Source organism: Narcine bancroftii, chromosome 9, assembly GCF_036971445.1.
Source record: "Narcine bancroftii isolate sNarBan1 chromosome 9, sNarBan1.hap1, whole genome shotgun sequence".
NCBI classification, from domain to species: domain Eukaryota; kingdom Metazoa; phylum Chordata; class Chondrichthyes; order Torpediniformes; family Narcinidae; genus Narcine; species Narcine bancroftii.
In genome coordinates, this window is record NC_091477.1 from 77,105,489 (window position 1) to 77,132,284 (window position 26,796).

At 40.4% G+C, this 26,796-nt stretch overlaps 1 protein-coding gene across 5 annotated transcripts in view; it reads left to right on the forward strand.

Annotated features, from left to right (window-relative positions):
- The window catches only part of plekhb2 (pleckstrin homology domain containing, family B (evectins) member 2), a 228,909-nt gene that overhangs the window by 28,209 nt on the left and 173,904 nt on the right, over window positions 1–26,796 (forward strand). For 2 of the 5 annotated variants that reach the window (XM_069896574.1, XM_069896573.1), the window contains 6 exons: window positions 2,172–2,324; window positions 2,688–2,790; window positions 3,468–3,507; window positions 5,740–5,832; window positions 8,611–8,731; window positions 16,904–18,117. In XM_069896574.1, the coding sequence (XP_069752675.1) occupies window positions 2,172–2,324; window positions 2,688–2,790; window positions 3,468–3,507; window positions 5,740–5,832; window positions 8,611–8,731; window positions 16,904–17,034 (641 nt within the window). In that variant the 3' untranslated portion in view covers window positions 17,035–18,117. Of the gene's footprint in view, window positions 1–2,171; window positions 2,325–2,687; window positions 2,791–3,467; window positions 3,508–5,739; window positions 5,833–8,610; window positions 8,732–12,663; window positions 13,112–16,903; window positions 18,118–26,796 lie in introns of those variants that run through there. The other 3 variants (XM_069896575.1, XM_069896576.1, XM_069896577.1) reach the window with 3 other exon arrangements.

The window sequence follows — 26,796 nt, forward strand, 5'->3', positions numbered from 1 at the left end:
TGAGTGGTAGAAGGAAAACAATGTTGTTTGAAGGAGGAGGACACCTATGAATAACTGGTATGGAAATCCTTGTCCTAGGTGCAGATGCGACAGAGACGGAAGAATTGAGAGAATGGAATGGAATCTTTGAAGGGGACAGGGTGCGAAAGAAGTGTAGTCCAGAGTAGATGTGAGAGTTGGCGGGTTTGTAGAAGATATCTGATGAGAGTTTGTCTCCTGAGATGGAGATGGAGAGATCGAGGAAAGGGGAAGTGTTGTGAACCAAGTGAATTTGAGATTGGAGTGGAAGTTGGCAGCCAACTGGATAAAATCAACAAGTTCATGGATACACGAGACAACACCAAAGTAGTTATCGATGTAGCGGAGGAAGAGTTGAGGGGCCTTACCCGTGTAGGTTTCTAGCATGGATTGCTCCATGTAGCCAACAAAAAAGGCAGGTGTAGCTGGGGCCCATGCGGGTACCCATGGCTACCCCTTTAACCTGCAGAAAGTGGGATGTCAAAGGAGAAATTATTAATGTTTGGATACAAAATGTTCTATTTTATGCTTGGTCTCACAGTGACACTGGGGAAGGTAAAATACAGACAGGACAGTGAGGGAACGATGAGGGGAGTGGAAAGGAGTAATGTGGGTTATCTGAAATTGGAATATTCAATGTAGTACCCCTCCACCATCGGACTCCTAAACAACAAACTCAGAGACTCATTTAAAGACTCTTGCATTGCACATTATTTACTATTGACAATATATTTCTATATTGCACAGTTTGTTTACATTTCTCTCTTGTATATGTATCTTGAGTAAATTTTTTTGCATGATCAAAAAGTAGAAATGTTACCTTGACTGCAGGAAAAAGAATCTCAAGTTATATGCATGTTCTCTGACAATAAATTTGAACTTTGGGTTATAGATGACCCAAATGGAAAATAAGGTTTTGTTCCATTTTGTGCTTGGCCTCACAATGGAAATGGGGAAGGTAAAGTACAGACAGGACCGTGAGGGAGTGATAAGGGGAGTTGTAATGACATGAATCAAGATGACTGTTGCAGACAGAGTGCAGGTGTTCTGCAAAACTGTTTCCCTGCCGATAAAGAGAAGGCGACGTCGAGAAAATCAAATGCATTAGACACGGATAGATGAGGTGCATGTGAACCTCTCCCTCAACTGGGAGAACTGTTTAGTTCGTGGATGGTGATAAAGGAGGTGGTGCATTGACAAGTGTAGCATGTCCTACAGTTGGTTGGAGGAGAAAATACCAGGGGACAGGCAGAGCTGGGTAAGGCAATGAGGGGTAGAGAGGATAAAAGTGTTCATGATGGAGTACTTAATATTTGCAAAATATGGTGTGGTAAATGTTTGGAGGAATTTCAGGAATGTTTTTACCCTTGATTGCAGTATCATATTTCAAATTTATTATCCGAATACATGCACAACATCACATACAACCCTGAGATTCTTTTTCCTGCGGGCCATGCAGAATTACCACTTATTTATAGTGCCAAAAAAAGTACTCAACGTACCCATGTAAACAAATAAAGAAATGTAAACAAACTGCAATGTTATAGAGAGAAGAAAAAAAAATAGATTTCAGATTTGTTGTCAGAGAACATGCATGACATCACTTACAACCTTGAGATTCTTTTTACTGTGGGCGAGGTAGAATTACCACTTATTGGTAGTGCATATAAACAAATCAAGAATTGTAAACAGGTAATGAATGTAAACAAACTGCAATGCAGAGAGAATTTTTTTAAAAATCAAGTGCAAATATAAGACTCCTTAAATGAGTCCCTGATTGAGTTTGTTGTGGAGGAGGAGCAGTTGTTCCTGAATTCGGTGGTGGGAGTCTTGTTGCACCTGATGGTACCAGCAAAAACAGCGTGTGTGCTAGGTGGTGTGGATCCTTGATGATTCTCTGACAGAAGCGCTTTGAGAAGATGTTCTTGATGGGGGGGGGAGGGTTTTGCCTGTGCTATCCTGAGCTGTGTCCACTACCCTTTGCATGGCTTTAGGATATTAGGGGTCATCAATATGGAACTATGTCTCATCAATATTTGATGTTTTTCATTTTCTCCTGTTTTGTGGCCTTTTACTTTTGAATAAGGAATTTTGGACCTTGTACTGACGGGGAAAATTTGGGTACTGAATGCTCTGTTTTTGAACAATTTCAGGTACTATTTTAAAGCGATGGAAGAACAACTGGTTTGACTTGTGGTCCAATGGGAAACTATTTTACTATGATGATGAGATGCGAGTAGACATGGAAGATAAAATCAATATCAAAGTGGACTGTGTGAATGTCCGATCTGGATATGAGTGCAGAGGTATTATTCTGATCATTATTTCACCATCATTATGTTAAAGGTGTTCAATCAATTCTGACCAAGCTCAACAATTCAATGTAATTTTAAAAAAACATTCTGAGGTATTTATTTAAATACCTGCACAATTTTACCTTTTAAAAGGATGCAATTTGATGATTTTTGTCTGGCCTAAAATTTATGCTTAATGCCACAGGTAAAATTGTTTTGGGCTTGTATATTTTTCTGAAGAATTTCAAGGAACTCCTGCGGAAGGTAGAAACTCGGCAAAGACTTGCGATGACCTGGTAGTTCTTGAGAGAAATGGTTTCTTTCCAGTTAGTAGTTGTGAGTTGGTTTCAGCTATTTATTATTTTCATGAATTAGATTTCCAGCCTCCAGAGGGAAAGTCTAAAGCTTGCTTAATCCAGATTGTGTGCAGAGATGGAAGAGTGATCAACCTCTGTGCTGAAACTCCTGATGATTGCTTGTAAGTTCTCTTCTGCCCCTTTGTTTTCAACATGTTTGTGAAAAGCTTGAGTTGCTCTGACTGATGCAACCTAACAATGTTATTTTCCTTCTGCAACTGATTATTATTCCTCTTCTTCCCATTATAAGATGGAGAAGGCAGCTTGGCCCATTGACACCTGCTTGGGGAGTATTCCCATTCTCATCCTTATTTCAATCTAATCTTCCTCCTACATTCCCGGTAACTCCCATTTGGCCTTGAACTATACTAAGGTGCAATTTACAGTTGCCAATGAACCTCCTAGGTTGATTTTGGAAAGAGAATAAACAAAGACCTGGAGAAAAACCAGGCAGTCACAGAGGGAAGCACCCGAGGTGAGGATTGAGCAATTCCTTAGACCTGTGGGGAAGCAGCGCTAGTTGCTGTGCTACTGTACCATCTTCTCTGTCCTTTGTCCCTCTTTCATTAAACTGTATTGAAAATTGTAGATGGCTGTTTTGCTGCCAGGGTTTTGATAGTTTTGAAACTGAGCTGTTCTCCAGAAAACAGAATACTCTTTTGACTGTTTAAGCTACAAAATGAGATGTACAAATATCTATTACTTTTTGACTCTATAATACATGTGCAAGTAGGATAAGAATTAAAAGGTTGGGCATCTGGGTGCTCCCTATTTAGTATCTGCTTTATTCTTTATGCAGGGCTTGGAAAATTGCTCTTCAAGATGCACGAATAAATTCAGTAAGTAGAAAATCTTTTGGACTAGTAGAAATATATTTTAATTTGAGCACATTGGGAAACATCTTTACATTTCACTTGTTAAAGCTTGCATTGTATGTTGGAGTAATATTGGTGAATATTGAGGTACCTGAAGATTCTTTTCATTGCTCTTAACTCTCTTGCATTATTAACAGTATTAGCTGTAAACTGTTAACTCCCACAAATAATGTTTTCTCACATTATCTCCTGTAAAGATTCTATTCCTCTATCGCATTTCTTCTGTTTGCTGCTCCCAGGATGAAACTTGCCATTCCTGGATACCTGAGATGGCCTCTTTCAGTCAACATGGCTTCTCCTCAACTGCCATTAACTGAGTCCTAATCTGTATCTCCTCTATTTCTGCACATTGCCCCAAAGATGCAACAAGGATAGAGTTTCCCCGCATCCTCGCCCTCTGCATCCAACGTATTCTCTGCATGGAATTCCACCGGCAGACCCATCTTCCCCTTTCTGCTTCCATTGGGGTCACTCCCTCTGCAACTCCCTCATCCACTCATCCCTTCTCACTCGTTGTTCCCAGAACCTACTCTAATGACTGCGAGAAGCATTGCACTTCTACTTGCCCCTCCTCCCTTACCACAATTTGGAGTCCCAAACAGTTCTTGCAAGTGAACCACCATTTGACCTGTGAATTTGTAAGGGTCATTTACTGCATATGGTGCTCCCAATACAGCCTCTTCTCCATCGGGGAGACTGGATGCAGATTGGGAGATAGCTTCGTGGAGCACCTTCGCTCTTGCTGTTACAATAGTAAGGACCTCCCAGTGGTTAACCAGTTCCACAGCCCATTGTTGGGATGATGCATCTGTTCATAGCCTCGTGACCGTCAAGCTGAGGTCACCTGTAAATTGGAGGAACATTACCTTGTATTCTGTCTCGGCAGTTCCAACCATTGATATCAACCTTCAATTTCTATTCACCCTATTTCTCTCATCCCTATCTCCCTTCCTCTAGCTCCTCTTCCTTCTGTCTGAGAGCTATCTTCCCTCTTCCCCATAACTTCTCAGTTTCTTTCTTTTCTTCACCCTTCCACCTGTTTGCTTGTGTTCCTCCCTTTCTCTTCCCCTTCACCTCCCCCCAAATCCCACTACCTTCTGGGGTCTGTCTGATATTCAATATTCCTGAAGAAGGGATCAGGCCCGAAACATCTACTGTCTTTTATTTTCTATAGATGCTGCATTGATCAGCTTTCTCAAGCACTTTTATGCATTGCACTAGACCCCAGCATCGACAGATTCCTTTTTTTTTGACATCCTTTCACTTAACTTTCCTTCCTTGCTTTGAAATTGGGGAAAGCCAGATGTTGAATGTTAACCTGTTGTTTCAGCATGCCCTCTGAACACAAGGCTATCCAATCTGAAGGAAAAGGACCCAGCCTCTTTACCCTGAATACAGGGGCTCAAAATTAAATTAGTTTTTACACAAAGAAAACATGGTCTACCGGGATTTGTTAATGCCTCACTGGTATGTGTTCATGCGGCCTTTTGGTCAATGAAAGTATGAAAAGTTTTTATGTCATCATGTTTATTATCATTGTACCTCTAATACATCATGATTTTAATTTTTTTTAAAAATACAGCTTGGCCCTTCCTGCCCACAAGCCTGTGTTGCCTGAATATACCAATTAACCTACAAATCCCATATGATTTTGAAGGGTGAGAGAAACTGAAGCACCTGGAAGAAACCCACGCAGATATAGGGAGAACATTAGTGTCCTTACAGTGTCGAACTCTAACCCAGGTCACAAGTGCTTTAATAGCGTGGTGTTGACTGCTACACTAACCGTGCTGCCCATGTTTTAAGAAGAAGAATTTTCTATTGTTTAACTTTATGAAACTTTATTGTTTCTATTTTCTATTGTTATGAAACTTTTAATGCATGATTGAATGCTCAATGTACAGGTTACCAAGTTGGGTGTGTTGATTTTAAGAGGATCTTGCAACAGATTATCAGATCAAGGATCCTGCAACAGATTATCAGATCAAGGATCCTGCAACAGATTATCAGATCAAGGATCCTGCAACAGATTATCAGATCAAGGATCCTGCAACAGATTATCAGATCAAGGATCCTGCAACAGATTATCAGATCATAATTGTTATAAAAATATAAGTCAAAAGCAAATAATGTTTCAGTCTTGGATTCTTGGAATAGTAAGAACTAACCAGTTTCGATGTATGTGATTCATTGCAGAACCTTGCTGTTGGTACTGAAATTCTCATGGATGATGCAGTTTTTGACTCTGCACCTCCACCCTACACAGCTTATCCCACAGCACCAGCACAGGTAGATATGGCCACTGCATAAACTGGAACTGCCCTTTTGCAATGGAAATGTTTTTCTTTTGCTCATGTGATTTTTGCTGAAGTATTAAAGACTGTCAGCTGGGTAGTGTAGACGGGGAAGCAAACCCTCTCTGATTAGTCAACACTTGGGCAAATGAAACGAGGCTCTCTCCCTCCTCCTGAAGCTTCTTTGTCCTTTGCCACAATTGTTTCTCACTGGTGTATTTTTTTTTGATGTGCCTTCTAGGGGTGCACTTCTCAGTGGGATTGTATAATGGAAAAGTGTGCTGTAATCATTTAAATTGAGTTGTGCAATTTGCAAAAAGTATAAGTCCCACATTACAGTGTAGTTCCAGTTGCAAAAAGTGCATTTTTTTTTGCTTAAAAAGAGTTATTTGCCTTTTTGTAGGAAAACGTACAAGCATTTGAGCTGTGTGCAGAGCCCATCGTCCAGAACAAAAAATATTAATTGCTTATACTGTACCAAATCATTTTAAATCTGGGAATTTGAATGTCTACCTTAGTTAAAAATTTATAACTATAAATGGAATGACATATTTATCCAATATTTGATATGCTAAGTAATTGAACTGATTTTAAAAAAAGTACAAAAAGAATCTCAAACAAAACTTTTCACTTGAACATCATAAAACATTAAATTCTCCTTGATCATTGAGAATCTTTTATTCAACTCAGCTGAATTTCTGCATATCTTTCTTTCTGCCAGTAGATGGCAGTCACATGGTGGACCCCTATCGTACAAGGTCATGCAAGTGGATGTAAGCTTCACTTGTAGAAGTTATCTATTTAATGTTTTTGCTTAGTCACAGCATGGATTCAGTGGACTGAAAGTCCTCCTTTCAGATGTCAGCACTGAATGTCAACCCTTTTGTCCTACGTTAATCCTGTTTATCTTTAGAAATATTGGACATGAAGTTTCTGCTGCAGTAAAAAAAACTGGATGCTGGTGGAAGGGGGAGGATTGTACCACATGTGAGGGTGGCCTTTAGTTATAAGGGTCAGTTAGCAATCTTATGATGGGATTGATAGATTTTTGTTAAATAAGTAGATCAAAGAACAGAATTTCTTGCATTGTTGCTCTTCTGAAGTGGCTTTGCGGTGTCTTAAGAGACTTGAAAGATACTGCGTAGATCAAGTTCTCTCCTCTTGGGTGGGGAAATGGATGTGGACAGATGACTGGCAAATTTATGAATTCAGTGAAGGTTCAAGAGGTTTATCAGTTTCTATTTTCTGTCAGGTTTTGTTTTGGACTGTAAATTTCATTTGGGATGACCTAATTTTCATAAAGTTAAAAGTACTTGGAATTATTGGTTTAGAGAACACTCCAGAAGCTTGTCATTTGTGAACAATCCTGCTTGATATATTGTTCTTCAGCTCCCTTGGCCTTTGCATTCTGTGGGCTATTAACTAGTTTGTTACGTAGACCAAGATAAAGGCACATCTCCTGGGCAAGTGCACAAAGACAATGCCGGACAGCATTGACAGCTTGTTGCTCCATGGGAAAAATGTTCATTTCAAATATTACAGGCATGGATATTGTTCAAGAAATAATATTAATCTTTACTTTGCACATTATTCTGTCCCATTTTGGTTTGTGTATCCTGAGAAATTCCAACTTTTTAACACATTTGGGCAATTTCTTTTTTGAACCTCAGTTCCAAAATGGTCTTTTACTGGTTGTGGCCAGATTGCTCCACAGTTTAATCAACATTAACTTTATCTTTCAGTGTCAGCTGTCTCCATTCTGGGTTGAATATCCCACAGGCTGGATTGTACTGGCCTGGTTTCCCCAAGTCCTTCATTCCCTGCAAAGGATGGATGTCAGCTTGTTGAATACCTTTTTTATGTGCATTGCATTTCATTGGGCTTGTCAAGATGTTTTGTAATATTGCTTTTCATTGTTTGAGGAGATTGCACATTTGATCAAGCTGTGTTATCTCCAAGCATTCACTTGGAAGGTTTGGTACTTCATGCTCATTACAAATGTTTGTACTGGGTTCATACATGCTGAAGCAACTACTGAAGTCTGAAAATCTGGACTGCTCTGGGATTGAGTCAGTTCAGATTTTCCAGATTCTTGGGCAATACTTTTAAAATTCATATTTAACGAGGAATAAAGAAGAGATGAACAGGTAAATATTGATAATTTATTCATTAGCAAATACAGCATGCTTCATTTATCAAAATGAGCAATTTTAAAGAAAAATAACGTGGTTGCTTGTCATTGTTATGTACAGTCACAAAGCCTGCTTTTTGAAAAGTCTGGATTCTCGGGTGGTTCTGGATTTTTTGGACTTCTACTGCATTTTCTAAGTTTTGGGGTCTATTTCTGGGTCTGGATGATGCCTTCAATTATGTATTATGATGTTTGGAAATACTTGGAATTCTCACATAAAGGTAATTGTATTTGTTTTTGGGTAAAGCAAATTTGCATGCTGGTGCTCAGGAATTCATTTGGGAGTTGCCTTCTACACATATCTTTTATTCTGTTTAGGGGAAATAAACAATTGTCTGCATGTTACATCTTGTATGAATACAGGGGGCTGGCTGAGAAGCAAACATCATTCATGGAATATATAATAGCTTTGCAATGATATGTAGCCTGGAGGATGAGGATTGGTAGAGAAAGAGGAGAGTTGTGCAAATAGCATTTCACCATGTAAGATATGTTTTCTAATTAGGAAACAGATGCAATCATGAATTAAAGTGAAGTATTAAATATTGCAAGTGCTGAACAATTGGTATGGATGTTTTTTAGGTCTACAGTTACGATTCATACAGTGGTACCTACAGCCCGCAGCCACCACCTGCATCACATCAAGTGATCTACACATCCAACGGACAACATTATGCTATGGCCTATCAGTATCCCTACCAAGGTGAGTCTATTTACATCAGCAAATTTTATACCATAGAAATCCAAACCTTGAACCTCCTAAAAGGAAATGCAAATGAGACAATAAAAATTACAGTCTAAAAGTGTAACTTTCCCGTGAGATGATGCATTCCTCGTTCAATTTAACATTTTTGCAACATCTATGTTTCTAGAGGAAAGAAAGCTTTGTTGTTGCTTTTGTAGAAATTTTAAAGTACTTTAATTATTGGTGAACTTGCCGCTGCAGTTTTCCAACTGGTTTTAGGAACTCGGCGAGATTGCCTGATTTTTCTTGTTGCTAGTTTTTTTTTAACCAGACTGAGTGAGGGCAAATTACGAGTAATCGCTCAACCACCGTTCTTCAGCTGACTATTTTCTCGCCATTTTCTGGTTCGTAAAATACCATATTAGCCGAGAAATTAAAATATACACCTTGACTCTCCTCATCTGAACTTTGCCTGAAATATCAGCACAAAGTTGGCATGAAGGCTACAGACATATTGGGTGCCGGCAGAACACCAGATAGTTTGGCTTCATGTATTCTGATTATTAGAGAAACACTCCAAAAATCAAATCTTAAAGTTGCAGAATATGCTAGTAGAAATGTTACATAAACTACAGTGACAAAATATTTAATCATTTGGCTTCCAACATGAGCATTTGCTACCTTGATTGGAGATAACGTGAGATGTAGCATTTCTGATTTAATAGGGCTCTGGATTTTATGTTAATTTGAACCCTGAGACTGACTTGACATTAATAAACAGAAGTTCTCTAACTTCCCAGGTCTCAGGCAACCACAATATGTGGTAACTTAAAATTATTGGTTCATTGAAAAGAATTGGTTGAAGTGGCATTAGGTTTGATTGTGAACATGCAAGAATAGAAGGTGACACTGAAACTTAGTGTGTGCATATACTTACATGGGGACATAATGTTGGCCGTAAAACAGGCTTGTTAACACAAATTTGCAGAGGTGCCTATACTAGTGTTGTAATTGCTAGCATTGTTGTTTTTGACAGGCCAGATGGTGGCAGTATTGAGCTAATTTCAGAACTCCAAATCATCTTGTGAGTTAAGTGAACATGTATTTGTTTGCTGACCTTGAATCACGGGTGGTTCATTATTTCACAAAAATTTGGCATTGTTGAGTCAATGTGAAAGCGATTAATAGATGAAAACTTGGTTCTCAGAGTTGGAGTAAATTTGTTTTTTGTGCTCAGCCTCTGCAATTGATTGAATTTGAGATGCTTTTAGAAAACGTTCAGATTATACTCATCCAAGTGTTTTCTCCCATACTTGTGACATGTATCCATACTCATGCAGAACTTGCACATGGCTGGTCCTTCCCACATGGACTTAATAGGTTTTGCATTGACAAGGTGTCACATAGTTGGTGATGTAAAATTATAATGAAGACTCAATCTTTGCAGTAAAGCTGACACAGCATTCTGTTAGCCTTATGCATGTTCTTCATTTCTTGGGGTATTTGCCAATGTTATTCTTGTTTTAGTTATGGTAGCTTTCAATCACAATTGCTAATACTAATTTAAAATGCTTGTTTTCATTTTAGACAATTGAGTCCATTGTTATTGCCAATTAATCCCTTTCCTATTCATTTTGCATGCTTTCTTTTCCAAAATTTTACACAATACTATTTGAAAAGTGTGTTTAACTCTGCTTTCTTCACATTATAGATTCCTACAACCTATTGCATGATTCTCTCTTTACTGTTGTCTTGTTTGCTTCCATCATTATTTACTTTCTCTGGTCACAAACATGCCAATGGACATGGTTCTATTTTTTTTGACCTTTTATCCACACTAAACCATGTAAATTTTGGTCATGTAGCAGACTTCTACAGGGATTTGATCTGAAGGCTGCACTTGGCAATTGGAGTCAGGTGACTCAGGCAGTTGGATTTGAAAAGCTCAGATCAGCAGAAAACTGGGCAATAAAGATCATGTGATCCAGGGAACATTTGACACAGGGTGGTATTAATTCACCAACTCGTCAAGAGTCGGTGTTTTTTTTTACTGGAGTTCCACACAGTACATGCAGCAGTGAGTAGGAAATTTACAACTAGTTTTTTTTCTACAGGGACCTCTAAAATTTTCCCCTGTTCCTATCTACTCTAAAGTGAATAATCCTAAATTTGATGTGTTGAAATGAAATGTCCTTTTTCTTTCACTGCAGTAAAGATGTGACTTCTGTACAAGAATTCTGCTTGCCTTGCCAACAAGCAATCCCCTTAAACAATCTTGTGATGCAGAGTTCAGCTTTGCCTCAATGTTTGGTCACAGACTCTCGATTTATCTTCAGAAAGCCAAATAATAGACCTTTGTAGTATTTTATACTCGTCATCTCTATTATCTAAGATATTGACATTGAATTTAATGCTATTCCTTGCTCATTTGCTACAAATGCTTCAGTTTGTGCTATCTTTCCAGATGGAACCTGATGTGTATAATGCTATGGATGCAGATGGTCTATATTTTGATCGTTCTGCACCATTTTTTTGTGTGGCAGAGACGCACTTAGTCGAACTGTTGCCTTGCTTCTCCAGCAACCTGGATTTAATTCTGATTTCTGTCATGGAGTTTGTGTGTTCTCGCTGCGATTGTGTGACTTTTTTGGGTGCTCCACTGACCTTTCACATTCCAAGGACTTATGCGTTCGTAGTTTAAATAGTCATTGTAATTTGCCTTTGGCATGCAAGGTGAGTGGGAGAATTTGGCAAGGTGAGTTGGTGGTAATGCAGGAAAAATTAATTACAGGGAACATTTATAGCGAATGGAATTGCTCTGACCAAAGGGAGTCTTGGTGTGCCAAATGCTGCCTTGTGGTAAGGGGATATTAGACAGTCCAAGGGATTTCCTAGTTATAGAATGGACTCGATAACTAAACTTTTCTCCCTGCCAAAATATGCTGCTTGTGTTGACTTTTGGAATAATATTTTTGATCACAGTGGCATGTATGTTACCATCAAAATGTTGCAGGTCACTGGGTATAATTTGGAGGAAAGGGCTTATGGGCCGAAAGGGCCTGTTACTGTCCTGTATGTCTAAATTTTAAAAAGTTTATTTAAATTTAAAATTTAATAAATTTAATTTGTCATTTTGTTTGTATAATTGGTTAACTTTTGAAGATGAATATTTTCTAACCAAGCATACTTGCATTTTAAAAATCTTTCTACAGTGCACCTCCACTTTTCTTATGCAGCACCTTTTTTGATATTTGTTTTTGAACAAAATTTAACTTGGACACTATCCTGTAGGAATAGAGGATGGTGGGGTAGGAGCTCTGAATTGCCCCATTCCCAGTTGCTATGCTTATTTTTTATATATGGAGAAATGTTGTTGAAAATATTAACAGAACAGATTTTGCGTTTGCAGATATTGGATCTTTCTTGGCAGCAGTCAACTAAGCAGCATGAATAGTTTGGAAAAAGTTGATGTTGCTGAGTGAATTTTTCAAAGCTGCCTCTCAATTTTAAGTCTGGGAAACAACTTGCATCTAATGCTGTGCAGTCTATCGGGCCTGGTGAGTTACCAGTTTGTTGAGGTGTCATCCAGACAGGCAGGCTCTGTGCTGCATGACATGTTAACTGCAAGGTTGCTGCATGCAGGTGGTTGTGATCTTCAGAATTTTTACTTCCTCTCACGGATAACACAAATGTGCTGGAGTTTTTTTCCCCAAGGGAAAAATCAGCATACATATTACTTTGCGTGACAGCAGTCCCTGATAGTTGTGTTTTCATATCACACAACAATGAGAAAAGGTAACTTCAAAAGCTGTGGTTCGCTGCTATTGTTTCTTATCATACCAAGGACAGCATCTCTGGCAACACTGTCGTTAAAAGTGCAACCTGTGGGGTTGGAAGTAGTTGGTCTGGGTATTCTTGTTAATTTTGCTGTTTTTTTTTAAAAATCGTAGATTTTCGAGAGACAGCACAGTAACAAGAGCCTGAGCCACCCTGATGCACCAATTAACCTACAAACCCTGTTTATATTTTTGGAAGGTGGGAGGAAACTGGAGCACCCCGAGGAAACCCACAAGGCCATGAGGAGAATGTACAAACTGGATTTGAAACTGAGTCACTGACACTGTATTGGAGTTATGCTAACCATTAGTTAGGAAGCCTTCCAAGAAAAGCCATTGTAAATATGGCCAACTAAAATATTTTCATTACTAGATGTACCCTATATTAGCCTAGAGCTGAGCATAATTATTTATCTGCTCAGAGTAATTTCCTTGTCAAGTGGCATGCGATCTGTGGTAACTTATTGTTGAAAAGGGAAACTGAATATTTTTAATGCTGTATTAGACTAAAATTGCACAGCACCTTAAATGCTGGTAAAATAAAGAATGCAACAAGAAATGACCAAGTAGCTTGCCACCAGTTGTTTATCAGATGCTACGACGTTCTTTCAGTGTTGGACACTTCTTTTGAGAAATCTTTGAGAGAGAGAGAGAGAGGGAGATGCTTGGTTGCAAGATGTCTTTTCAACCTATTTGGTAGGGAAAGGTTGACCTCATTTGCTTCTCCATTTATGTGCCAATTTACAAGGGCAAAACCTCGTCTTCATTACAAAATGTGCTGTAAATCAAGTTAGAAGCTGACAATTGGTGGAACTTTTCAGATTACACTTGTGCAAAAGCAGTTTCAGAAAGGGCCAAGATCGAATTTTTAATTTGCCCATTTTTACATTAGCTTAATTATTTCTCATCTTCACATTTTACTATTTTGTCTCATTCTGTCCTTTGAGCACCAGCATTTAGATGGCAAGTTGGATATTTATTATCACCTGGAGTTTGCAGCAGTTACCGTGGTTTATATTTACCTCTCATTGTTCTTCCCAATTTGTCACTATTTTGTATTTCACTGCATTATGTTTCACCTGTTGTGTGAATGTGTGTGAACATTTCATCACCCTGTCTATCTGCCTGATCTGTGGTATCTTCCAAGTCATGAAAAGCAGTTTTTTAAAAGTGATCCTATACTTGTCCCTTTACACTTCCATCTAATCTGAACAACCATCCTGCATTAAAATGTTTTGTAACTTTGGTAATTTTCTATCCATGTATCACATACCATTTGTAGACCTCAGTGCTGAACATGTTTATTTTGTGGCACCTTCTGAAATGAATGTTGGGAAATCCATTCACACTTCGTATATACCAATTGTGAATCTTCCCACTTTTCTAAGTATAAAATACCTTGCATTTGTTACTCGACTTTTCTTCCCCCTCCCCTGCAAAGCAAGCTGCATTGGTCTTGGTTCTGGCTATAGTCTCAAAAGGGACCCTCTTAATTTGTCTACATTCACAAAGTACCATTGATTAGAGAACAAGATGCCCTTTGGAATTATATGAGTGGCCTGAGTTGCTGCTGAGATAGCAACTGTCTCAACTTCACTAATCTCCTCTTTTATTCCACTCTGAACACTCTGCCCTCAACTCTTTCTGCAACAGTCCCAACTTCATGATCAAACCTGCAGGAAGGGTGGCATCGTTGTGGTCTGGCACACTGACCTCTTTCTTGCTGAGGCCAGACGACAAGCTCTCAAGACACCTCCTCTGACTTATCCCTTTAACAGGACCCCAAGAAATAACATCAAGCTACCATCTCTAGTACTATCTCCAACCTCATGCCTCTGATTACCTCCCTCTTATATCCTTCAACTTCATTATTTCCCATCCCCACATTGCCCAGTTCTACCTCTTACCCAAGGTATACAAACTCAACTATCTGGGTAAACCTATTTTCTCCATATGCTCTTGCTCCACTAAACTAATATCTCTTTACCTTGACTCTATCTTTTCTCTCCTGGTCCAATCCCTCTCCACCTACATCCATGATGCTTCACATGACTTCCAGCTCTTCAATTACTTTCAATTCCTTGAACATGATCACCTTATTTTCACTATGGACATTCAGTTCCTTTACACCTCCAACCCCCATAAAGAAGGTCTCAAAGCCCTTTGTTTCTTTCTTGACAAGAGACCTAACCAGTCACCTTCCACCACCACCCTCCTCCGCCTGGCTGAAGTTGTTCTCACTCTTAATAACTTCTCCTTTTACTCATCCCACTTTCTTCAAATCAAAGGAGTAGCCATGGGTACCCTCATGGGTCCCAGCTACACCTGCCTGTGGGTTTTGTGGAGCAATCCATCTGCATGCCTACACAGGCAAGGACCCTCAACTCTTCTTCCATTACATTGGGGCTGCCTCATTCATTTGTGATGTGCTCATCAACGTCAATCATTTTGATCCCAACTTCCACCCTGATCTCAAATTCACCTGATCCAACTCCAGAAAGGCTCTCCCCTTTCTTGTTCACTCCATCTTCATCTTCAGAAACATTACCAATGACATACACTGTATTTTACAAACCCACTAACTCTCACAGCTACCTCGACTATACGTCTCACCCAGCAAGAATTTTTTTTCTCTCAACTTCCCAGTCTCTGCTGCATCAGTTCCCAAGATGAGATCTTCCAGTCCAGATCCTCTGAAATGTCCTTCTCTTCCAAAAATGTGGCTTCCCCTCCATCACCATCAACTCGGCCTTTACCCACATCTCCACCATTTCCCACTCATCTGCCCTCTCCTCTTTTGCCCCTAGATGTAACAAACCGGATTCCCCTAGTCCTCACCTGCCACTCTGCATCCAACACATTATCTTCCATAATTTCCGCCACCTACAACAAGATCCCACGACCAGACACATCTTCCCCCTCTCTGCCTTCTGTAGGGACTACTCCCTCATCCACTCATCCCTCCCAACCAATCAGCCCCTTGACATCTTCCCCTGCAACTGCAGGTAGTGCCACACCTGCGCCCACATCTCCACCCTCACCACCATACAGGGGCCCATACAGTCCTTTCAAATGAAGCAACACTTGTGTATCTGCGAAGTTATCTACTGCGTCCGGTGCTCCCGCTGTGGCCTCCTCTACTGGTTGCAGTCTGGGAGATCAGTGACTGGAATCTCACAGTGGCCGACCACTTCAATTCTGTGCCCCACTCCCATGCTGACATGTCTGTCCTTTGCTTCATGTACTATCCCACCAAGACCCCCCTCCATATATTGGAGGAGCAACACTTAATTTTCTGCCTGGGCACTCTCCAACTGGATGGCATTAACATCAACTTCTCCAGTTTCTGCTCTCCATTCTCCCTCCTTCCCCTTTCGCTTTGTCTTCTTTTCTCTAGCTCGCCACCCCTTTCCCTCTTCATTCACAGAGCCATCCCTCCTCCCCCTAGCTTGCTGCTGTGTCCTCCCTCTCTTATCTACCTGTTGCCTCCTGCCTTTGGGACTGTCCTCTCTTTACCCCTTCCCCTTACCCTTTGGTTCAGGCCTGCATTTTTTTCATAGCCTGATGAAGGGCTGAAGCCTGAAATGTTGGTCTTTGCCATATAAACTACACTGTTTGACCTGCTGAGTTTCTACAGCATTACTCCAACCACGGTGTCTACAGACTTTTGTGTTTGACCTTATCAGAGTGGCCTCCCTGCTTTTCGTTTTCCTCTCTAGGTTTAGGGTAAGCACCTTTGGAACTGTGCTGTCCATGCTCAACCTTGCAAATAGACTGCAGTGATACCAGCTGTTAAATGTTTGAACTCTGTGCTCGAGCTCTTGCAGCAGCAGATGATTTTTCCCGGGACTGCAATTTGCCCAAGAGAGGAAATTTCCTGTTTCCACATGTTCCTTGGGTCTGAGGTGCCACGTCATGATTTTTAACTCCAGAATTTATAATGAACTGATTTTAGAATTGCTTCCAATTTCCTCCTCTTTATGATTGGCCACTGATCTGGTCTGCCATGGAAAGTAGAGGAGAGGCAGATTCAGATGTGGTGACTGACAGAATCACTTTACGAAAACTGCATTTGAAGTACTCTTGCTGTGAACAATTTATCAAGAGTTGCTCCATGGCTGCTCACACTCGAAGGGGCTGGGTGCTGAGGCCTGATCTCATTTAACTTCCTCACCCTGGATTTGGGTGACGAGGTTCAAGCAGCAACTTGGCCTCAATGTCTTGGAGCCAATATCTGTCAAATAGATTTCAATGGAATGCTCCAGATATTTATGATGTGTAAAACACAATTTAATTGAAAGTTTTTTTTAAGCAAAAGGGATGTTCATCTCATGGATTAACTTCTCACCTGCAGGTCCTTACCCCCCACCGACCAATCATGTTATCATTCAAGACCGACGACGTGATGATGGAGACCTGGCACTGGGCATGGTGGCAGGAGCTGCCACTGGTATGGCACTAGGATCATTGTTCTGGGCATTCTAGAACTTAAACAGCTAAATCAATCTGCTGCTTAGGTAGCTTGCACTTCCCAAATGGAGTCGCTCCTTGCAATTTGCAACCCCTCATACCACTTCCAAACTCCTGTTGCCCTCAACACTTGCTTATTTAGTCTCAACATTGCACCTTAACCTCGTTGATGCAGTTCCTGAGATATCTGTAGCAAAATGAGGGGCTTTTAGTGCACGTATATTGCAAGATTATAATTATTTAAGAAATGGTAAGAATAAAAATGATGTGTATCTTTCATTCTAATTTTATAACTTCCATAATACTTGTTTGTATTAAAGAAAAGAATGAAGTATTTCTGTTGGTGTGAACGACCTCTTTTGGGAGCCTGATTTTTAAATTATGCTTGAGTTAATGGACTGAAGATTCTTGGCCTTATTGAAATGCTCCTTTGCTGTGCAGATCAACTGTTGATTACTATGTAAGTTTCAGATAGATTGCACAATATAGAAATTGGCTCCATCGTAGCTGCAGGAATGACAGGTCAAAACTGATGTTTTGGAAAGGAATGCAGTTTGTCTATATTCTGTTGAGTTGCTGGTTAATAAGGGTCTTCTAATTTACTCTGGAATATTGAAAAAAGTTACTGCCAGAGATTCAAAATGGGTTTTCAAAACTCATTGCATTTTGGTCCTTGAAAAATGACTTTGCTTTGCAAGTAATTTTTTTTTGGATTTGCAAGAGAAAGCAAATCCAAGGCTGTCTATAAGCTACTTTGCCAGAGAATCTGAAATATGGAGCAGCAGCATGGGAAAATTTGACTGGATGTAAATTTAATGCCTCATTCTGTGACAATGTAAAGTAAATATGACATTCACTCCTCTTGCAAGTCTTGAATGTTTGTGGCTGAGCTTTTATCATGTAATTTGTAACCTTCTCGCCTTTTGCTTTTCACTAATGTACATTTAAAGGATGCATGCAAGCTGAAAAGACTTAACCTGACTTGTGTATGACATCTTTTCTGTACAGCTAATGCATATTTCAGAGTCTGCTTCATTGTTCATCTAATCTTGAGTATATGTAAATCTGTATGATTAAAGATCTTGCCTTTTCACTTTACCACTGTGTGTGTGGAACTTGCATTTCTTAAATTACTTTTCATGGCTTTATACTTGGGATCAATAGTATTGATTTTTTTTCTTGCTATTCTTTTCAGATGTAGGCAGGTTTGAGTTTTGTTTTTGCTTTATTTCAGCAGAAGTTTTTCCAGGCTCCAGACTTTTTATTTGACTAATGAAGATTATTTATTTTTAGGTTGCTTTGTTACTTTGCATTGAAATGCAAGCTAACTTTGATGGAAATTTTTGTTCTTTATTTAAATTACTCTAACCATTTTTTCCAATTCAATTGTGGGGAGTACTGCAGAACAAAGTGCTTTTGGATAAATGAGATCTCTGATCAATCTGTTTGATTTCTTCTTCTTAATTTTTCTAACCGATTTGGGACAGGTCGAGAGGGTAGTTTTCTAACATCCATTGACCATAATGTAAAATGCCTAATGCAACAGATGTGTCATGTTTTGGAGGCAAAATTCTGCTGTTTTATTTTTCAGTATCAGTGTTTCCTATTTCCAATTCATTCTTTGCTTATAGAATCTCCATATTTATTCGGAACTCCCAGCTTTTATCATACTATCGATAGTGCACTCATCAAATAGGTGTGCCTTTTGTCTGACTTCAACCTGATAGACTGAATTGGGCATAACTTGACCTTGAGGGCACGGAATCAGTAAATTCAGAAATGAACTTGGCACAAATCAATCGGGCTGGCCATGAAATTGAAAGATCAGTGTAGTCCAGACCAGCCATTCTCATCTAAAGGCCACAGCACATTTAAGTTTAAAGCCTTGTTTTATTTTCACATTGCATAACATAAATATTTTATTTTTTTCATGTAATTGGTAGGAGAGAAGTGCGGAAGAAACCAAAACTTGACTACTTCATGGGGAAGGGACCCATAAACTTTGAGCGGAGTTCTAAGGGATTCATAGCCAAAGAAAAAAGGCTGAGAATAATGGCTGGTCTAAGCAAAAAACCTCTGAATACTTTATTTGGGTGGTGAAGTATTGATTTCAAAAGTTTTTAAAAAAGTTCTGAATTTAAAAAAAACGGAGTTGTTTCACTTGAAAGACAAACAATTATTCATCAATAACGAGCTTCTAATCATCCAATCAGTAACTCCAATTTATAGTTGAAGTATTTAACCATAGAACCATCTGGTTAAAATGCAGTTCCATTTCACTGAGACTGTAATGACAAACTGGTCCACAGCTAATATTTTACAGTTGAACTATAAAATATAAATCCCCACCTACCCTTTAATGAGGGAAACAGATCAATTGAGGCATTAGACAATGCTTGTACGTGGATGAGAAGAGTGTTGTTGCAAAGTGCTTGATAAAGGCATGCACAAAGAAAAACTTTTAATTGAAAGAGGAGAGGAAAAGATTGCTTTCAATTCATCTTGCACTTGTATTGACAACTTTAAATTGCTTCTGGGTAATTTGTTACGCCTTTGGTTTTAAGCTCTTTGTCAAAATCAAAGTTTCAGTGTAAAATGTTACAATAAACTGCTTTTCCCCCAAATTAGCCAACAAATTCCAATTAGTCGATGGACCAATAAAAATACAGCTGCTGTTTTCAATTTCAGGTGTTCGTTACCAGCATCTTGTTTGGGCATACTGATTTAACACATTCCTGGCATGGTACAGAGTCCACATGTGGCTTTGTACCTGCAATTGTCAGTGCAAGATATTTCTGCTTGCAAGGGGAAGATGCAGATAATAAAAGCCTCATATTGATCCATCTCCTTCACCCACCATTAACAGAAAAGGGGAGATTGGATGGCCATTGATTGTTGTGCTTTCTAATAGTTTGGTGCAAAGCTGTTTGCATCTTTATTGGAACTGTCTTCAAACCTGAATGGCAAGCTTAAATAGGAAGTGAAACTTGAAAGTCTGCAGATAAAAGCTCAGAAAAGCTGGAGGAACTCGGTCAGTCTCGCAGCGTCCATAGGAGGTAAAGATAGACAGTAAAATCCCCGTTATCCAAAATTCAGGCAACCAGCAGCTTCAAGCAAATGGCAAAAAAAATCGCAGAAAATAAATGGGTTTAAAAAAAAAACTGTTTAAAATTGTCATCCCTTGGCAGTTAGTTCCCCAAACATGCCCCATGCAATCTCAAGCATCTGGAAAATTCATTTATTTATCATCTATCAATCCCCATAAGGGCCGGTTACCAGGGGTTTGACAGTATTATCAACATTTTGGGCTTGAGTCCTACCTCATGGTATGAGTGAAAAAAGACACATGTCTGAATTAAAGTCTGGGAAAATAAAGGAGGAAGAATGAGAGGGGGAAGAGTACAGACCAACAGACAAAAGATATAAATTGGATACAAGAGGAAGCTGATAATTGATTTTGACTCTGTGAAAGGAGACAAGGAAAAGGGAAGAGAGAGTCAGAGCGAGAGAAAAGGAATGGGGGGAGGTGGTTTCTAATGGAAACAGGAGAAGTTGATGTTATTGCCATTAGGCTGGAGGATTCCCAGATAGAAGATGAAGTACTGTTCCTCCAAGTTGTGGGTGATCTCAGCTGGCAATGCATGAGGCAGTGGACAGACATATCAGCAAGGGAATGGGACAGGGAATTGAAATGGTAAATGGGTGGCCACTGGGAGATCCCGCTATTGTGGCAGATCCCGCTATTGTGGCAGATCCCGCTATTGTGGCAGATCCCGCTATTGTGGCAGATCCCGCTATGGTGGCAGACAGAGCTGAGGCGCTCAATGAAGTGGATCTCCCAGCCTGTGTCCAGTGTCTCTGATGAGGAGGAGCCCACAACGGGAGCTCCTGGTGTAGTAGATGACCCCTGCAGATTCACAAGTGAAGTGTTCCTTCATTTGGAAGGACTGTTTAGGGCCCTGAATGGTGGTGTGGGAACAAGTAGAACATCTCCTGTGGTCACAGATGCCAAGAGGGTGATTTGTGGGAGGGGAGGAGTGGACGAGGGAGCAGTTCTTGTAGAAGGTCGACGGGAGGAGAGAGGAATGTGGCTGACGGTGGGATCATGTAGGTGGCGAAAATGGCACAGGAGGATATGTCGGGTGCGGAGGCTGGTGGGGTGATAGGTGAGGAAAAGGGGAATGCTGTCCTTGTTGCGCATGGGAGAGAAGGAGGCAGGGCAGATGTGGAGGAAATTTGGGTGAGGGGCAAGTTGCTGTTGGTGGAGGGGAAGCCACATTGCTTGAAGAAGGACATCTCTAATGATCTGGAATAGAAGATCTTGTCCTGGGAGCAGATGCGACGGAGGAGGAATTTGGAGAAAGGAATAGAATCCTTGCAGGGGGCAGGGTGTGAAGAGGTGTAGTCGAGGTAACTGTGCCAGTTGGTGGGTTTGTAGAAGGTGTCTGAGAGTTAGTCTCCCGAGTCGGAGATCGAGAAAAGGGAAAGTGTTGTTAGAGATGGACCAAGTGAGTTTGAGGTCAGGATGGAACTTGGCAGCAAAGTGGATGAATATAGGAATGCCATACCAGAACCACAGAATTTGTCAATTTGCTTTCACTCAATGGAGGAGGAGTGCAAAATAGATCTCAATGATCTTTGTAGTACATTCTCAGTTTGAAACAAAACATTTAAAAAAAAAAATAATATAGGTGTGGGAGGAAGTATCTGGCCTGTCGAACCTGCTCCAACATTCACTAAAACTATTAGCTGATCTGGCTGTGGCCACTGCTTCAGTTAGCTCCCTGTTGCCCACAACCCTTAATTCTCTGTTATTCAAAAGTCGATCTGTTTTAAATAAATTTAATGGAGCAGCATTAATTGTTTTGTTGGGCGGAGAATTCCACCGATTTCACTACTCTGGTTTGCCAGTAAGATGACCAAAGTATGGCATGTCAGACTTTTCTCTGAGAAAATAAAATATAGTCTATTAGAGGTAAGTGTGTTCCCCTCTATGAATCTGACCCTCTTAGGACATGTATGAGGAAAATGAAGGGACACCAATTGTTCAGCCTGATTTTATACTGAAATCTTTGCTGCTCAAGTTAACCACATGTTGCCAATTAACCCCATGTTGCCAATCAAGCTTGTCTTAATCATGCATTGGCCTAATGATCTAAAGACTTGGCTGCTGCTGTGCAACCTGCACAATGATCAGTTTTGATTCTCTTATGTATGATGTGTGGTGATACTGTGGGCACAAGCAGGGTAAAGGGGAGGAATGTTGCACTGCAGAACTCTGCTATGAAAGCAGCACCCATGGCACTGAATTTCTCAGTATCGCACTACCCTTCCAGTCAGGTAAACAAAACGAGAGCACTTAAGTGCTTTTTAAGAGTTGGGTGAAAAGACCAATGTAAATGTGTCTTTAGTCATAACTATGACTTTTTTTACAGTCCTCCAGTGTGTTGTGTGTTTTTCAGCAGGTTTATAATAGCACTGTCAAAATCAAGCAGTTTTGATTTTCCTTGGAAAAACTTTCATAGCCAGTGAAGGATCATCCTTTAGGGCAGAAGGGGAAAAAAATAGCAAATTGAGAGAGTAAGCAAGATTGAAGCACTGAATTGTTGGAGATCAGGTGCACAAGTTAATAGGGACACACTTTAATGGGAGAACAAATGGATTCTGAATGAACTTTAGTTTGGGACCTAGGGTTGTGACAGGGACAGTGAAGAACTGAAAATTCTTTTATCTGATGACTACTGGTTGTTATTACTTTTGCCATGACTCTTTCTTTCTTTGGCTTGGCTTCGCGGACGAAGTTTTATGGAGGGATATGTCCACGTCTGCTGCAGGCTCGTTTGTGGCTGACAAGTCCAATGCGGGACAGGCAGACACGGTTGCAGGGAAAATTGGTTGGTTGGGGTTGGGTGTTGGGTTTTTCCTCCTTTGTCTTTTGTCAGTGAGGTGGGCTCTGCGGTCTTCTTCAAAGGGGGTTGCTGCCCGCCGAACTGTGAGGCGCCAAGATGCACGGTTGGAGGCGATATCAGCCCACTGGCGGTGGTCAATGTGGCAGGCACCAAGAGATTTCTTTAGGCAGTCCTTGTACCTCTTCTTTGGTGCACCTCTGTCACGGTGGCCAGTGGAGAGCTCGCCATATAACACCATCGCCTTTGCCATGACTAAAGCTTGGCAAATGCCATTTGAAATTACAAAGTGTGTGCATATTTAAAGATGTTGTTTAATCATTTGATCAGTTGCTAAAAATACTTTTAGAATTGTTCTCTCAGTTGCACTAGAGTAAATGGTAAAGTTTTACTGCTGTTACTGTTATGTATTTCTGTGAAATGTAACGATGTGTAATTAAATAAATGTAACTTGCCTTAAGCATGTCTTGACTGATTTTTAAGTCTAGGGTTCCAATTTCAATAATTTTGTGGCGTGAGCTTAACATAACTCTTGTCTAATGCAAAAAAAATCTGGAGAAACCCAGCAAGTTGGACAGCATCCGTCAGAGCGAGAGAGAGCGGTCAGATTTTGGTCGGGACCCTTGAAAGATTCTGACCCAAAAAATTGACCCATTGATGAGACCTGCTGAGTTCCTCTAGTAGTAAGTTTAAAAAAAAACCCACAAAAATCTGGGCACACTCCAACCAGATGGCACTAGGGTTGACTTCACTGGTTTCTGCTTGCCTACTCTCTGTTCTCCCTCCCTTCCCTTTGTCTTTCCTCCAGCTCTCCACCTTTTTGCCTCTTCGTTCACAAAGCCATCCCTCCTTCCCCTGTTTACTGGTGTCCCCTCCCTCCCTTATCCTCAAATTACCTCCTGTCTTTGGGACTGTGCTCTTCCCCCTGTCCCTCATCCTACCATTTCGTTCAGGCGCCTGCTTTGATGAAGGGTTCTAGCATGAAACATTGGTTATGTATCTTCGCTCCGTAAAAAACATAATTTGACCTGCTGAGTTTCTCCAGCATTGTGTTGTTACGAGTTCCTCTGGCAGATTGGTTTTTGGCCAGGGTTCAAGCATCTGCAGATGTGTGTCCCTAGGTGTTGACCATTGTAGAATTTTTCTCCCCTCTCTGTCCTCTGCTCATTTTTGACTGTGAGATCTGTACGGAAGAAAGTGGTCGGGTGTTGCTTCAGATGTTCCCTATGGATCGTGCCGCACTCCTAGATACACGATGGATCAATGTCTCAGTAACAAAAAGAAGATGCAATGAATCATTGCTGCTGTACTTGTGGTGTGTGCTGTCGTCTACATTTGTTTCTATACTGCTTTGTATAAAATCAAAGCAGTAATTTACACCTTGTTATTGTTCATTTGTCTGAAATAATTGCTAGTGGAATTTAAAAACTGGTGTAAATCAAGAGGGCTGAACTATTTGTTCTTTGATAGTTCATGTAATCAAACAGATCTTTTCAGATCAGGATACTATTTATTGTAGTAAAACAAATATAATATTACATGTAATTGCCTTTAGCCTGCAATAAGGCAGACAAAAATTCACCATTAGCATTGCCTGAAGTCCCTTATAGTTAGAGAAAGAAGTGAAAGAGAGTCCCCAGAGTTACTGAGTGTCTGTGGATTAGCCTCTAGCGCTCCAACAGCCTCTGCAGCTGCACAAGACTCCAGTTGAGTTCAAACTATCAGGAGCCAGAGCACAGACTTAAACCTTTGACGTGATGAGAAAGCCTACAACACCCAAGGCTCCTCCTTTCCCTCAGCATCGTCTTGAATCCCGGTTCTGAGACCTGGTCCTCGTGAGCCAGTCTCCAGCAGCCCACAGCCGGGTGTGAGTCCTTTGACCTCAAATCACCAGCAGCCCGCATCCTGCATGGGTTCCTTGCCCGCAAGTCACCAAGTCTCGTCACCTGTCTGTCCTTTGGCCGCAGAGCCCCTCACTGCTCCACCACCATGGTCACCTCCTCTTTCTCCTTCTCAATGAAGGATGTTCTCTGAATTTCTGGTGCCTTTGAAAACGTGTTTTCCATATTTCTTGATTATGGGGTAATTCTTTACAAGTTGATCATTTATTGTCCAATACTTTAAATTGACCAGAATGCCAGACCATTACTGAGGTCTTTTGAGAGTCCCAATTTGAATATAGGGCAAGAAGGGAATGTGAGTGAAGCTTTTTGTTATGTGGAAAATAATACCATTTGGTGGATTAATGGCCATTATTTGATACCACCTTTTTATTCTAAATTTCATAACAGAATTTAAATTTTCCTGTTGTTGTGATGGGATTTCAAGTTGAAGGTGTTAGTCCAGGCCTCTGGATGGCTGGTGTAAGCTTTTTTTCAAAATTACTAGTCTGATAACAATGGTTTTCTCCCATTTATTAAATACGATATGTTAATTGGATGTTGTGAATTGCCCTCATTGGTCGAATCTTGGGAGAATTAATAAAGGATGCATTGGGTGTTTGGTCAGAGGGGCTGAAGGGCTTGTTTCTGTGCTGCATCTTTGAGTACATTAATAGTTTTATGGTCAATGTAATTAATCTAGATTTTCAAACAGAGTTCAAGTATGCCATGGAAATAAGTTAAACTGAGTCTGAAGATGCTGTGGTTGAGTGCAATATTGCTGGACAAACCTAGCAGGACACGCAACATTTAGAAGTAATGGATAACCAACATTTTGAGCTTGGGCCCTTCATCAGGTATTAGGAAAAATGGGCAGACACCTGAATAAAAGGAGAGGGTGAGGAGGGAGGCAGTGGTAGGAGCACAGGTGAATAGGTAAGAGGTCATAGGTGAATACAGCTGAGAAAGTGGAAGAGAAAAGCAGGGATGTGATGAGGGGAGAAGGCAAAGGATTGCTCTTTTGATAGGAGAGGGAAGGAGGTGTGACGCTGGAGCAATATAGAGAGAGACTCTGGGAAGGAGTTGATGGAAATTTGAGAAGTCAATGATGATGCCGTCTTCCTCCTGTTCATGGGTAGCCTCTATTTGGGTGCATGATGCCATGGACAGTCGTGTTAATGGTCCCCTTAGAAATGAACAAGTTTGCAGAGCTGTAACAAGAAGTAAAGTTAATTGCCTGCTGATTCAAGACAAAATAGATGAGAAGTGAATCATCACTTTTTAAACTGGAAGAAGGTGGGTATCAAAAGAAGTATCACTGCTGTTTGGTTCACTTAACTGCTGATACAAGATTTGTGAAATTACAGATCGAACTTATTTTGGAAGGCAACAAATATAGAAAGAAAAAAAACATGCAGTACATCTCTATGTATTTAATGCCAAAATATTAGTGGTCAAGTCTTGTTTGGCAAGAGAACGAAAGGGGTCTGAGTACAAATCATGAACTAATGTCACAAGTTCACCAAGAGATCGAGTTGAAAGGTAAGGAATTTGCATTTAGCTGTATCATTCTTTGGTTGGAGCGCACTTGTGATATTGCACACAACTCTAGTTACCATATTACTCATTGGTCAAAGGGAATTTATAAGAATGCTAGAAATAATATACAGTATGAGGAAAGGATAAACGTTTGGGTTTCTTGAGAAAAGAAGGCAGATGGCTAACCTAATAGAGCTTTTATTATTATGGTTTCGATGAAATACTGTAGATGGGGCATTTCGATTTGAAGAGAGGAGTGCAACTGAAGACAATCAATATATAGTCATGAAGGGAACCAACAAGGAGTTCAGGAGGAAGTATTCCACTCCTGTTCCCCACCCCTTATGGCAGACTTCAACAGGCTGTACCTGGCAATTGCAGTCAGGTGACTCAGGCAGTTGGATTTGAATAGCTCAGATCAGCAGGAAGTTGATTGGGCAATAGAGATCAAG